The sequence below is a fragment of the Lagopus leucura genome, unplaced genomic scaffold (genome assembly GCF_019238085.1).
Source record: "Lagopus leucura isolate 7727_CA_CO unplaced genomic scaffold, USGS_WTPT01 Super-Scaffold_100159, whole genome shotgun sequence".
Classification (NCBI taxonomy): domain Eukaryota; kingdom Metazoa; phylum Chordata; class Aves; order Galliformes; family Phasianidae; genus Lagopus; species Lagopus leucura.
The window spans coordinates 35,124,483-35,140,351 of record NW_024962335.1 but is presented as its reverse complement, the minus strand read 5'-3'; the positions used below and the strand labels follow the sequence as shown (position 1 = coordinate 35,140,351).

The window sequence follows — 15,869 nt, the reverse complement described above, 5'->3', positions numbered from 1 at the left end:
AACCACAAAAAATTCAGAGCTTATACTAATAAATATGTGGAGATTAAAAATGATAGGCAATTTCTTTCAAAATACTGTTATACACTACTACAAATAGAGTCCCCAGAAGGCCTTACCTGAAAAACCTTAGCATTATGCAGTACAACTATTTCCTGTCAATCTGCTTTTCTACTTTCAGCTTGCTTCATACTAATTTCTATTTTTATCTGTTTGTCTAGAATACTTTGAAATGAGAAGCCCATTTTTCTCTAGCCATTTCATGGGAAATTTCCTTTCTGGATATGAAAATCAGTAATTCCAGAGAGTTGAGCCATAATGTAAAAGAAGAAAGAGTTATTTTCAAACTGAACGCGTGATTAGTCGGTAGGGAAGATTATATACAAAAAAAGAATTAAATATTTTCTCCTAAAAACACAAACAAGCACTGTATTGCACTAACTCCAACACAATTTGTGGGGAAAAAGAATAATTATGCAGTAGGGATTAGAAATTACACATACACACGTGTATGGGAACTGCTGAATCACGGCCTGAACCTCTGATTGATCACCTGAGGTGAGCAATGAGTCAGCCATGGGAGCACAGGTGAAGGCAATTCACCTGTGCTGCTGGAAGGGGTGGAGCCTGGTTCCACCTCTCCTAGATCCATTTAAGAGCTGGCTACCAGTGAAGAAGGATCTCTTCTGGAGATCTACTCTGTTGGAGTTTTTTAAGCGAGCCCAGGATATGGGTAAGCTTTCTGTCTATTCTCTTTTCGTTATTTTAATCTGCTTTGCCAAACTCTCTTGTTTATTTTGTAATTATAACATCTTAGTATTCATTGATTATACACACGATGCAGAATCACAGTGTTGCACAATTACAGAAATATAGGTGCTAGAAGGGACCTCTGGAGATCACCTCCAGACTCGTCAACCTCCGAGTTCCCTATAGTAGGTAGCAAAGGAAAGTGACCAGATGGGTCTTGGATAACTCCAGAGAAAGAGATTCTCTGGGCTGCCTGTTCCAGTGCCTTACACACTCAAATTAAAGATGTCCCTTGTGTTTGTAGAGAACTCCCTGTGTTCCTGTTGGTTCTCCCATTACCCCTTGTTCTACTGCTGCACACCACTGAAAAGAGTCTAGCCTATTCTACTTGACTGCCACACTTTATATACTTACAAACAGGTCTCCTCTCATTCTTCTCTTATCCAGGCTGAACCATCTCAGGTCTCTCAGACTTTTCTCGTATGGGAGAAAAGGCCCCTAATAATTTTTGTGGCCTTTTGCTGAACTCTTTCTAGAAGATCTTTGTCTTTTTTGACTGAGGAGCCCAGAGCTGGACATACTTTACATGTGGCCTCACCTGGACAGATAGAGGAGAGGGATCACCTGCCTCAATCTGCTGGCTGCACTCCTTTTAATGCACCCCTGGATGCAATTAGCTTTCTTGTTCACAAGGGCACATCACCAATCTGCTGTCTATGAGTATACCTCAATCTTTCTCTATTGAGTTCTTTTCCAGCATGTCAGCCCATGACCTGTACTGGTGTATGTGGTTACTCCGCCCCAGGTGCAGGATGCTACACTTGCTCTTGCTGAAGCTTATAAGGTTCCTCTCTGCCTGTCTCTGTTTAGGTCTTGCTGAATGGCAGCACAGCCTTCTGGTATGTCAGCCACTCATCTCAGCTTTGTATTGTCAGCTAACTTGCAAAAGGTGAATTCTGACTCTTCCTTCAGCTTGTTGATGAAGATATTGAACAAGTCTGGGCCCAGTATTCACCCTTAGGGAAACACTGATAGTTGCAGGTCTCCAACTAAACTCTGCAGTGTTGATCACAAACCTCTGAGCTCTATTAGTCAGCCAGTTTTCAATCTGTATATAAATATAAAGTAATATTCATTACAAGGATGTTGCCGGATACTGTGTCAAACACCCTGATGGAAGTACGTACCCCATAAAATGAACCAAAGTCTGGTAAAAGAAGCTGCTGTTCCTTGAGCTTACAGTACAACATTCACATACCATTCTGCTTAGCTGTGGTCTGTTCATGCATTAATTATGCATAACAGTCTTACTACCATGTAATGTGCCTTTATGTCAATAACAGACAATACAGTTATAGTAATAAAAGTAAAAAGGTACTCTTTTAGAAACTATTCAGGGCTTAAACCCTTGAAGAATTGTACAGTTTTGGTCCAAGGCGTTGTGTAGTAAGATTTATCTGCAGAAGATGTAATTAGGTATGCAGAGGAAAAGTAAAACCTCAATGCTTTGGTCGTCTTGGTCTTTCTTCAATAGGAGATAGATCCTTTCTCACAAATCCCAGTTGTTATCTTATTGTTTAATTTTTAAAAGAACAGCATCAAAATATGTCCTCTTCCTTAGACAACCTGGATGAATTGTGCTCATACTCCTAGAGTTTTTTCTTTAGAATCTGTGGAAACCCAGCTTAGGCACTTGCCTCCTCCTTCTACTCATTTGAAAATCAATGAAACAATCTGGCAAAGGTTCAAGAAGATGAGCCAAGTCCTGTTTTCATTGATATGACTAAAAATACTGCTATGCACTAGGTATGTCTCTTACAGCTGCAACAATAAAAGAGCTACTCAAGAACTTCACCTAGAGCTACCAACACAAAGATGTGCTGACAAACTGAAAAAAATAAGACTGTATTTATAAAGAATATGCAAACTTGGCTTCTAGAAATCCTGAAAAATAGCTTCGTTCCTCATTTTCTTACTGGTTAAAAAAAAAAAAAAACAAAACAAACCATCAAAATGAAAAAAAAAAAAATAAACAAGCATGTCAAATTTGGGATTTTGTTCTTTAATGATGAGAACTCGCATTATCCCTATTGCTGGTGACAAAAGTTGTATAAGCAGCTGAAAAATATTCATTGAAAGGACAAGTAATGAGAAACTGTGTGTCTGACAGACTTGCAAAAAGCAACCAGTATGATGGTTTCCTTTAAGAGCACTTATGAATGCTAAGGTCTGCTGAAAAAACACACACAAAAATTAAGCTCTGCTGTTGAGCATATTTAAGGTTTTTCTAGCTGACTCTTTGGATGCCTCAAAACAATGAAAAAAAAAAAAAAGTCTTCTCTCAGCTTTACTTGTCTCTTAGTATTGATAAACCTGATTTATCTTCAACTCCACTAGAAGTAGGAATACTTTTCCAGTAAAGTCCTGCTGAGTGTTTTTGACCAATGCTCTAAAGATATGTTGGCCTGTCTTGGATTAACTCCAATGATTTCTTGCCTACTAAAGCTAGGTCTGTTCCATTGTCTCATTTCACGTGGTCTGTGTACAAATTCTCACCAGCAGGAAGCATTAGCTTGAATTCTGGCATTTGTCACAGCTGGAGGAGTCCGAACAAGTTCAAGACCTTCCCACTGGCATAAGCTGTAGAAGAGCAAGAGTCTACCAAGATACTAGGTCTACCAGTGTCTGTCTCCTTAACAGATCTTTACATTTGATGCAACAAAAGGCTTTAGTGTTCTTTTAACAGGAGAGATGTGGCTCTTCTCATTGGGGTGGCAAGCTAAAAGATTATTGAAACATGATGCATAGGTCGAAGTCATATATGTCTATTCTTCATCTCACAGCACTGACTTAGCCCATGCATTCGACTGCATGCGAATTTGGAAAACATTTTTTTCAAATGTGACAGTATTTTACCATTTTCTAAGTGAGATGAAACTAGCTGGCAGTTGAAGATGAAGATGACGGATGTCCTACAGAACTGCAACAAAGCACAGCACACTACATGTTGTCCTTAGGCCTTGTCTTATGAAATAAGTTTAACTAATAAGTACAAGGAATAGGGTTTGATGTATTCACACTTAGTTTTACGTTTGAATTCTAGATTTTGAATGTTAAGCTTTGAAAGTGGGGAACTAAGAATTCATGAAAACAAAATGCCACTTTTCTTAAAGAGACATTTGCTAATGTAGAATGTTTTTGAAAAACATCATTCTCAACAGACAGTAATGCAGAAAAAGGAAGAAAAAGAATTACATCACTACAGTGTAAAATCCTGCATCAACTATCAGACTGAGACAGATGTAGGTTCATTTGTGCACAATGTTTACGTTTTTTTCAGACACAACAAAAATATACACAGGTTACAGTAGAAGATGGTATTTGTTCTTCAGTAGAATGCACACCTGCTTTACTCAGCTTAAATTAATTTCAGACTAAGTTATTGAATACAATATAGAAGCTTACCTTGCATTTCAACATGTTGGCCACTCTCTCTTGCATTGACTGTCCAGCTTTTGGTCTTACAAGTATATAAACTGCTTTTACGTCAGGGCTGGAGCGCAGAAGCTTTTCCACCAGCACTTTGCCCATGAAACCTGTAGCTCCTGTGATAAGTACAGTCTTTCCATTGTAATAAGCTGAGACTGAAGACATGGTGCTTCCTAATTCTGTTCTTCCTTTAGCTTCCTGCAGGAGGTACCTGAGAAGATACAGAAACAAGGTTTTAAGGCTTTCCAGATTAAACCGCTAAGTCATTAAGGAACTACAGTGCAAGAACTTGTTCCAGTTTGTCAGCTATAGCAACTCATCTTAGATCAGTCAAAGGTAATTTTAAAATCAGTTTTCTTTTTCAAGATGTTGTCATGAACAGAATACACACACACAAAAGATTAATCTGGCAAATTTACAGATCTTAAGTTCAGCCTTTATATTACACTGCAGTTGCACTCAGAGTTCACAAGTTCAAACATGGCTTGTTGTGGTCAAGACTTCTAGCAGGAGATGCTTAACTACAATGTTGAAGAGCACTTACACGTTACGAAATGGAAGCCAAATATATGCACTATCCTTACAGGACAAAACAGAAACAGATCTCCTTTCAACTAATGTGAGCTCTAATGCTGTTCTTTCACTGCTACTCCACTGTGCCAATTTTTTGCCAGCCATCGCTTTCCAACATCCTCAGTTCTTTTCAGTGGTCTTGGCTTGGAATATATCCATGGTAAAAACTCTTTTTCTTGGAATATACAGCACAATTACTTGCCCTGCAAGACTGCAGAACTATGTGTAGGTCACCACTTCTTTTGTTGGATGTTAAGGCCAAAATTAATCCCATGTAACTCTAAGGAGCACAGATGTCATGTTTCTTGATAATCCACAAAGAGTTTAGGTTGCTTGAAATTACCTCTGGAGATCCTTCGCCCTTTCCACAAGGGAGCTGGCATGACTAGACTCCCACATGAAGTGTCCCAGTTAAATATTTTATTTAGATACAATATTTTCAGGCCAACATGTCCCCAGCCATTCTGAAAGCTATAAAATGACGAATGAGGCTGAAATTAGACTTGCTAGAGGAACCCTCTCTCTGTAGGGCTAACAGGTGGAACCACCCCACACATCTTTGAAGTGCTGCAGAATTGACAGCATGCCCAAGATGCTTCAATTACAAGGGAAAGGTTCACATAAAATACAAATAAATTGAAAAAATATTAAAAAATTCCTTTGAAACAAACCTACTAAACCTACAATTTTTGAAACAGAAACAAAAAGAGCTCAAGTGCTCAAAAGCCATGAAAATATCCAGCTCCCCCTCAAATCCTTTCAAATACGCAGAAACAGAAATTTATCATTTGTTGCATTTTTGCTTTCTGCTAAGATTCCTTGTTATCAACTCTTCTGCCTTTCTGAGAGAAAGGAAAACACGTAAAGACAGTAAAACAGACTAACTTATAGAACAGAATCATGAAGTCATAGAATTGTTTGGGTTGGTGGAGACCTTCAAGACAATCTAGTTCCAACCCCCCTGCTATAGGCAAGGGTACCTCCCACCAGACCAGGTTGTCGAAAGCCCCTTCCAACCTGGACTTGAACAGAACTGTCCGTAGAAGAACCCCTGCAAGGTGTACATTGTTCAGTGCAACAGCTCAGGAAGATGCTTAAATGGACTGTGATCTCAAAGGCATTATCACTCCTGACAGTGAAAAATGAATCAGAGGCTTTGGTACTTACAGTCATTATCTACTATTATTATCATCCGTTATCTGATGCATCTACCCAGATCTGACCACCCTGCCAGTATTCACAGTAACTGTACTGCTACATGGAAACACTAAGTGCGTATTTCCAATGGACTACAGTCCAGGCACATCAACGAGGGATACAAACCGCAAGATACATGTGAGAAAGATCTCAGTGCCATCAGGAACTGCAGCACTTATCATCAAACGAAACACCCAAATTTATTTTGAAAGAAATCTGTAACAAATCATCAAGTGTATCATATAATTTGAGAAAGTAGGTCAAGCAGAAAAACATCTGAAGGACACTATTTTACAAAATTAATATCTGTGAGTATTCTGGCTCTGTGAATTCAGGTATTAGCCTACTTTCAGATATGACCTACATCACAGCTTAAATGAATCTAGCAGGCTTGTCCAGGCCTATTATAAACCTGCTCTTATCTAAGACCTGGTCACTTGGGAATTTGGACAAACAGGTTAAACTATTAGATACTTAATTAATTTATAATAAAATGTCACATCTTATTCTGATTGGGGAAAACTGAGTAATGCTGTAAGACAAATTTGCAGAACCTAGAAGTGTGTGAAAGACTATGTGTTAGTTCAGCTGAATGAAGATGAAGATGAAGATGACAAAATGCTTAAGAGTACGATAGGTGCCTGGCAAAGCAGACATATTAATGGCAGAAGTCCTCAGTCACTAGAAGCCATAAGAAATCTTCTGAATATAAGGAAACATTTAGAAGCATTTAGACCATCCCCAGTTAGCAGATTCTTGATTTGAACTGACTTTCAGAAGATCACATCCCACTTAGCTTCACCTAATATTCTGCTAGACAAAAATGGTACATTTATGAATTACTCTGCATGGCAGACTTGAGGATTACCACAATATTTAGCAGTAGTTACTTTTTTCCAATCTTCAGTAGTTTAGAACATTTGCAAATTCTATTACAATATGTCACTGCTATGCATTATGATTGCAGGCTCCTGCTGAAATAGTTGCTTAGAGTTCTGAATATGAAAATAAACTTATTTTGTTGTTTCATTTGTGTTCTCTGAGTTATCCAAGTGGGGTTCTATTTGTATTGGCCAGACACTAGGTGCCTTCTAGAAGAATAATAGAAGAAAAAAAAATAACACTACTTTAAAATGTCCCTAAAATCACATCTGCAGCCAGATTTCCTTAAGTGTTTCTTGCAATCCTCTTGTAATTTAAGACCATCTCAAATGTTTCTCTTCAAAAATGCAGGAAAAAAATCTTCAAAATAATTTTGATGCGGTGGCAATGGAAGTACCAAACATCATCAAAATGCATTTCTAAAGCAATCTGCTCTTTCTCTTCATTATTGCCTAATCCTCCAGGGTTAGAAGAAAAAGTAAGAAATCATACACTTTCTGTTTTCTATAATAATAAAACAGTTGAAGTCAAGCAGCATATATTTAGCAGAGCCAGTTTCAGTGTGGGGTTAGGTTGCTCTGGGCTTCATCCACAGCAAAAAGACATGAGAAATGTCATGGTATTTGCTTATCATGGGATCAGATTTATGTATCCTCCACTTCTTTTTCTCTTTCTTCAGCTAAATTTAGAAAAAATACAATAATCTTGCACCCAGTTGACTCCATGCTATTGATCTTCAAAGAGAATTGTACATATGTTTATCTGCTTGAATCAAATTGATGTTTTGTGATCATGACAAATAAAAGGAAAAATGCTGCAAAATCACTGTGTTCAGACAGATCCCTGAATTTCCACATTCCTAACAAATTTTAAAAGGTTATTAATAGTTCCCAAATTCAAGAGCAGATTCCAGGTTATATTCAGGATATTCCATTACAGAAACTGCTACGTTTTCCTTTCAACTACGGGAATATTGTCTAATTTTATTTTTTCAGATTTTTAAAAATGTATTTTAAAAAGTGATTTCATAACGGAATTTGTTCTTTTCTAATTTAATGGATATTGTCTGGTCTTTATGAAGAAAATGCAGAAGTAACAAAAATCTTCAGAAATTTGAGGATTTTCACGTTAAAAGACGTGATTCAAGTAACGCCTGCTGAACATTTAGATATCTATTTTGAAGTACAAAGAACCGTATACATTCCTTTTTGATGAGTTTTTTTTTTTTTTTTTAATTAATCAAATAAAGAAAACCTATGTTTTCTGTAGAAGCTCAAACTTCATTTCCGGGGAAAAAAAAATAATAATTCAAAACCAAGTATTATCAATGCCCCAACCACTTAAGCAAATAGGAATTAAGCATCTGCTAAGAGAAAACTGTCATAAGACTGAACAATGATCAGGAGTTCCAGCGGGCTGAGCCCTATGGAGCTGAAGGAAGAGAAAGACTATTTCAGAGCCTGGAATTCCTATTTTTTCATAAACTGGATGGAGATGACAAAGCCACTGAAAAAAAGAAAAGCCCACACACAGACTTCCTGAAGTCCAATTCTAATGTTCAATTACAGACAACTTTTAACAGTTCAGGTGCTAATCTGGGCAGGAAAATAATCACTGGTGTGTCATGTGAATTACTGAACACAACATCTTTAAAGCAGTCCACATTTCACTGCTGCTGACTCATCTCCAATTGTATTCTGAAAAAAAGCCACCTTTTGGACATTCAGTCAGGAATCATGCCGAGCATCTCTACTGACACAAGTACAAAAGCTGCTTTAAGAGTAAAGCTCTGATACAGATGCCCGTGACTGTTCTCTCCAGATCAGACATAAAAGATAATCTACAGCACTGCATTACAAACAAAGCCATGGTCTTGTGTTAGGGGCATATGCCAAAGCACAAGTGAGCAATACAAAAAGTGGGAGTCCTACCAAACCAATACTTTGGCCCTGCAAAAGAAAACCCACACATCCTCATCAGAAGCATAAAGCAAAATTTTTTTTCCCCCAAGCAGATGAAACAGAGCTGATATTTAAGAAAACTAATACACTGTCCCCACATTCCACATACTTTGATGCCAAATCTGCATTCATCTTACAATGGTGTAATGCCAGAAGTTAGACCGTTACCAAAGCCACAGCAAAGGGAAGATGAATGCATATCTGAACCTTCCTCGCTGCTGTTACTACTACTGCCCAAAGCAGGTCCGTGACTGCAGGATGTCAACAAGAGATGGTAAAATGAAGCACAAGCAGTGAGGGATGAGTACATCAGGGCAAGTTAATGTCTCACTGCAGTTTGCACAGTTGCTAAGATTTCTATACCCTACTCAGCTGGGACAGTGGTGATTTCAAAAGCTGATCTATTGAGATATTTGCCATTTCAATTTAAGAGCACAAAACAAAAAGGAAAGAAAAAAAAGGAGAGAGATCTAGTTCAGTGCAAGCGTAAAGGACTGAAGGTGTATTAACATGTCTAGATCCACAAATGTTCTCTCTGGCATCTCTTTCTACTTAGTCTAGTCTAGATGAGTTTTCTTATACCTGATGCACTTTCACAACTTTGCCTAGGGATGTAATTTCTGTAAACAAGAGGGTCAGAATATCCATATGATTTTTTTTTAAAACATGATATAAGATATAATGAACCAGCTTTAAATACAAATGTAGACAGCAAGATTTCCTTAAGACAAAAGAAATATTTAGCCATTTCTAAATATAAATTGATAATCTTGGATGCAAATGTCCAATCACATATACGATAGTTTTCTTTAATTAGGATTCTAGTGGATTTCTGATTTCTATTCTGAAGCATGCAGAGAAATGAAGATTCTTCTGTTATTTCAGCAAACTTATACAGCTGAGGTCAGAAGCATCAGTATAAAGTGGTTACAGAATATTTCAATCTCATAAGCTTGCTTCCTCAACCTACTACTGCTTTATGAGCTTAAAATGGACTCAATACTAGCGATGTCTGAACACCGTATCTCCATGTAACTGCTTTTTTTCCCTCTCAGGAAGTGTAACAGAGATTCCACAAACTAAACGCATCATCACAATAAAACTAATTCTTTCTAATGCGGGTGCTTTGCCTTAAATCTATGTATAGCTTCTTGTTAGCTAATCATCAGCAAATAAATCATCCTAAGTGTAGTGGTTACAACCTGACCTTTTAACTTTGGTGGTCAGTGGAGGTAGATATTTGGACAACAGTTTTTTTCCAACATTAATGCATACACAAAAATTGCATGAAGCAAATCAATACAGTTCAAGGAGTGTGTGTGCACAGAAGCAACAGAAATAATAATGAGTTGAACATCTGCACACCAAGTCCTACAGAGCAAAGTCCTATCTGAAACAAGGCATCATTCCAACCTATTGATTCCTCCAGTAACAGTCTTCATAAAAGCATAACTAGATAAACATGAGAGCCTATACTAATGATTTCATAATACAGTATATACCTATCTGTTTTCAAAACTAAAGATAGCATAATCAAATGATCTTTCCATAATGAAACATGAAAGACAAGTACCAGAGTTTCATTTGCACATCTTTAACCTCACTGGTGCACCGAAACTCATTAGGATAAACAAATTTTTTTTTTTTTAATTTCTTGCTTCTCTCACTCCTCTCTATTGCCCATGCTTACAGCATTTGATGGCACCTTGCAATCCACCAGACAAGAGAACTGGTCCTGTTTATTCCGTCCAGCTACTGAAATCAGACAGAAAGCATCTGTTCCTCTTATACACAAAACTCTCCTGTCAAGTGAAGGTTCTCAGGCAGCAAGGCAGGATCAGGACCTTTGAGAACATGAAAAAAACACAACCAAAGGAGTCCATAAAGTTTACACCCCTCAATGCACAGCATTAAGCTGGCAAGCCAGAAAACTGGTGTTCAGTGACAAGCTTTGCAGCAGATCCTGCCTCAGCACGGGAGGAGAAATTGTGGAACTGTCTGAATCACAGCTACAGTGCAAGACACCTTTGCTGCCACAGTCCTGGGCACTAAAACAACCTCAGACAGACAGCATACATGCCCATACTGAGGCAGCTACTTCAGCAGAGCTGCAACTGTTTCCAGGCAAGGCAGGATGCTGCTGTTATTTTCATGGAAGAAATGCTACTAGCTGACAAGCATCTTATTTTCCCTATAGAAACACACAGAACCCAAAGCAAGGACAAACTAGCCAGCCTTTCACTCGTGTGCAGTGTGAGAAGGGCAGAGGAGACACCAGAATGGAGCTTGCCTGCTTCTGGAGAGAGAGTGAGGAAAGGCAACAGAAAGATAATGTAGAATGTAAAACACACCAATATTCTGTTACACGTTGTTGCTGTGCAACAGATGGCAGCGGGGGGGCTGTCTGACAAAATCGAATCTGACATGGAAGTGCATATGAAAAAAAGGTGTGGAACTGAATTCTTCCATGGAGAAAAAATGGCATCCACAGACATTCAGTGATGCTTGCTGAATGTTTACAGGGACCAAGCAGTTGATGTGAGCACAATTAGGTGGTGGGAGGTGAATTTCTGCAGTGGTAACAACAAAAATGAGTCACTTTCACTGGTGCAGATTTTTATGAAAGCAGCAAGCAGGCTTTTGTTCACTGTCAGCAAAAATGCATAGTCACTGGTGGTGACTATGTTGAAAAATAGTGTTTTGTAGCTGAGAATATGCTCTATCAAACAGTGTTATTGTGCTCTTTGCAGCTGTTGTCATTTCCATGGAAATAAACAGGAGACGTTACCTTCAGAACAATGTATGTAACACAGCTTTCATCAAAATAATTGCTGTGATACTATAATTTCATTAGTATCATATGCATATGTAAATAAGAATTTTTTAAAAAAGGAAAAGAAATAAAGAAAAAGTGATCTGTTTCCATCTGAAGATTTTTTGCGCTTATCTACAGTTATTTTACTTTTTTTTACCATACAGTTGTTCATTTCATATACTATTCAAAATATGGATTCCAGGAAGGCACTGATAATGACACATTGAAGAAATCAAACTAAAAGATCAAAATATTTTGCAAACCAGATTTTCTCACAGACTGTAAGGCAAATGCACTCCTTAAATTTAATGACCTGGTTTCTGTAAAAGATCAGCAGTGCGTTCTGTAGATTTCTCTCCCCACAGTTCTTGAAGAATCACAAACATTTACTCTTCAGATAAAGGAGAAAGTGCAGGAAGTGAAAACTAAAGAGAATCCCTTGGAGTTACTAAAAGCTGCATTAAGGAGCTCTGCTCAGAACATCAGAAACTGAATAATGAGGCAGCAGAGAGCTCTAGAGTGCCACGAGGCTTTCAAATACATTTCTTCAAAATGAAGACAAGAAAATGCAATGAGATGATGTTTTTTGGTTAGCATATACGGTCACGGAGAAATTTTTTTCTTCTTTTCCATATACAGGGACTGACTTCTACGCTCCTGTTCTCCAACATTTAGATGAGAAGCTGATGAGAGATGACAAGGCACATTTAGAAAAGTTCAAGAAATTCAGTACTGAATAAAACATAAGGACATAAGGACAATGGTCAGTCTGCACTTAGACATCTTAGACTTCCTCTGTGCTTTGAATACCTACATGGTGGAAGTCAAGTGGATAGGGCCAGGCTCTTTTCGGTAGTGCCCAGTGACAGGACAAGAGACAATAGGCACAAACTGTATCACAAGAAGTTTCATCTGAACATGAGAGAAAAAAATATTTACTTTGAGGGTGACAGAACACTGGAACAAGCTGCCCAGAGAGGTTGTGCAGTCTTCTCTGGAAGAATTCAAAATCCGCCTGGACACTTTCAGAAACTGTGCAAGGCACTCTAGGGAATCTGCCTCAGCAGGAGGTTGGACAAGCTGATCTCCAGAGGTCTCTTTCAACTCCTCTGATTCTGTGAAATGCAATGGAAAATAATTAATTCAAGGATAATATGGTTCCAGATCTTCTAAATGTTCAAGAACATTTTAAGCTTATTTTAAAAACACTTGAAGAAACCTGTTGCAATCAGTACCAGGTTTGATTTAGTGTATGTACTTTCCTGCATCACAAGACACCTTTTGCTCCTTAAGCTCTCCATTCGAAATTCATATCCTCCTGCTCTAAATAAAATTTATTCTTTTGTTTTGTTATCTTTTCAATGGCTAACAGTTAGAATCTTATTTATCTGATAAAAAAATACATGTGGAAAACTACATCTATGTGTTAACTTCCCATGGCACATGAGATTCATATCCCTGTGGAAAAGTAGAGCCAGCCTCAGGCTCATCAGGAGTCCTCATCCCTCAAGCAGGAAAGTGCTTGCAATCAAGGTTTCTAGGTTCCTGAGCTAATTAACGTTCCTCTGTCCTGACTACACCACTCTAAGCTGTGAACATTATACTAGTAAATCTTTGTGTGGTACAGAGAGTTACAGGAATACATGAACGAAGACACGCACCATATTTCAGATGAAGTCAGACATGCTCCTAGATTTTTTTCTGCAATGCCTCATCTACCTATGTGCTCGGCCTTAGAGCTTCCATCCCAAAGCAGCAGCTTTCCCTCAGCACTCTTCTCCTAACATAGATGTAGCTAATCATGTTTTAGAAAGCTAGCAAGAAAACATACCAGAGTTGCAAAATCTCAAAATAACTGGAATTCACAAATTCCTTGCATTTCGAAAATATAAAATGCTGCAGTAGATGCTGTGCTACTGCGCACAAGTGATCTCAAGCTTACATAAGTACAACACAAGCTTACAACAAGTACAGAGTGTTGGTGACTTCTTCATTTCTTTTTGTTTTAGGAACTTTTTCCTCTCTTATAAAGATCAGAAATTATGTTCCAAGGTAAAATAGTTCCAAGATAAAATAGACTATCGAAGCATTAACATTTGATCAAATATCTCAAAAGAAACAGTGTGCCACTAAGGAGCATTCTAAATGGAAGGATTTATCCATATAATTCAAGAAAAAAAAATGAATTACGATTCATTTCCTATTTATAGAATTTCTTATTGTATTTTCCAGGAAATTATGCACTTTTTGACTTTTATATAGCGATGTGATCTTGGAGACAAAGCTGGCAGGTTATAAATGTCAAGTAAGCTTTAGTAATTCAGAAACTGAAATGTGATGTACTTGTTATAGTTTCATTGCATTAAAACACCCACAGCAGGCTCATCCTATATTACATCTCTCTATCTCACGTACTTTAATTTTGAGATTCAGAACATGCTCAACAGACTTTTGTTAATTAATTTGTACCAAGAAAAACACAAAAAACCTGTATTTTAAGTCAGTTCTATTAGGCTCCAGATCTTCAGTATGCACTTAAGTTCCACGCAGGCTCTGTCCTCAGCTCAAAACACATAAATGCTGAAAAAAATTACTTTCTGCAACAACTTCTCTTAATAACATACCATAAAGAGGCTACCATCATCAAGGCATTTCACATATAAGTTGAGAGACTGAAAAGACTGAATGCAATCTGGTAATATTTTGTACTCAAAACTAAAGTAGCACAAAAAAACATTTCTAAAGAGTGGATGACCCGCTTTTTACAAATCAGTCAGGCTTTCTTCAGTGGGTTTTTGTTTGTTTGTTTTTAAGAAGTTTAGAAAGCTCCAGGATCCAAATTCATGTTAGAACACCAGGATTTACAAGGACTGAGGGAAATTAAGTATTTCACAGAACAAACAGACCATCATCAGAAATTATGAAAATGAAAACTGGTAAGAGAAAACTGAACTAAAAGACAAATGATGAACTGGAAGAGAAAACAAATAAAAACACTTTTGCAGTGCCACTCCTCCAGCTGGCTGCGGGATGGAGAGTGACAAACTCTTGACAGTTACCCAGGTGTCAACAGCTCCACAAAAGGTATTAGAGCCACTAACCTCTACACAGCACAGAGATGATCTCTGGTCATATCTGACCTCTTAGATCAATTTTACATCATAGGAATTATTATTTTTTTTAATAGCAAATTGATTCTTTTAAATTTGCAAGACATGAAGTTTAACCGTGAAGCATATTTTGAGCCCATTATAAACCCTAATTGCAACATTTTTCAGTTCTAACCAAAGACAAAAACAACCAACACACTACTTTTCACGGGAGAAAATAATCACTAATCTTCTTGAATTCCTGGTATCATGCCACAGCTGAATGCAGAGATTTTGGCAACAGCTTCAGGACTAATTTATTTTTTAGAAAAAAAACTTGCCCTTTCAACTTTTTCAGGCCAGACTCTTGTGGCTCAAGTTGTGAGTTGAACTCGTTTACAAAGCACCTTGACAAAGATCTGTGCTAACACCACTGAGGGTGATGTTAGACAGCAATTGGATGGAGAAGCAGAGGCAAAAAGCAAGGCGGGAAAAGCAAGAATTTGCTTATCCTATATTACTGCCAAATCCTTTCCACTGAATCTCCAGCATCTTGGCAGGACCATTTCATCTACCTTTTTTTTATTGAGATACCCCCCATTTCAGAATTTAGCAGTTCTAGCAGTAACAAGCAACTTTCCCTGGTATTTGCATTAAGTCTCAAATCAAGAATTTCAAGCCATCTCGCAGTCTCCCTGTGGCTGCTTTGCCAATGCTCTGAAATTCCTTTTCAAAGCCATCCTTTTCTTTCTCCTTTCTTATACTTCAGTCCAACCTGCAGTGTTGTCTTCTGAACTGGGAAGCTTATAATAGGAACAGATCCTCCATGGCCACCAAGGAAGAAGGAATAACTCAAAAACCCTAGTAGTCACCATCAGCCTTAACTTGCCACTTCTTTGAGACAGACTCAGCAGAGGAGATGAAAACAGAAGTAACAGCGGAGGATCACTAGGAGGGAACATCTCAGTCCATCAAGGAATAGAAGGTCTGGCATCACATACTGAGGAAGTATGTAGAAAAATGGCTTACCTGGAAAAAAAAAAATAATCAGGAGAAGCTTATCTACATGCAATTAGTCAAGTCAGGAAAGTCAGCCAAACTCTCCAGCAACATGGG

At 37.9% G+C, this 15,869-nt stretch overlaps 1 protein-coding gene across 1 annotated transcript in view; it reads right to left on the bottom strand.

Moving 5' to 3' along the window:
• The window catches only part of FAR2 (fatty acyl-CoA reductase 2), a 134,077-nt gene that overhangs the window by 79,164 nt on the left and 39,044 nt on the right, over positions 1–15,869 (bottom strand). Inside the window, exons 2-3 of the mRNA XM_042890418.1 lie at positions 12,604–12,779; positions 4,213–4,447 (exon numbers count right to left, since the gene is read on the bottom strand). Of these exons, the coding sequence (XP_042746352.1) occupies positions 4,213–4,401 (189 nt within the window). The 5' untranslated portion in view covers positions 4,402–4,447; positions 12,604–12,779. The remainder of the gene's footprint in view (positions 1–4,212; positions 4,448–12,603; positions 12,780–15,869) is intronic.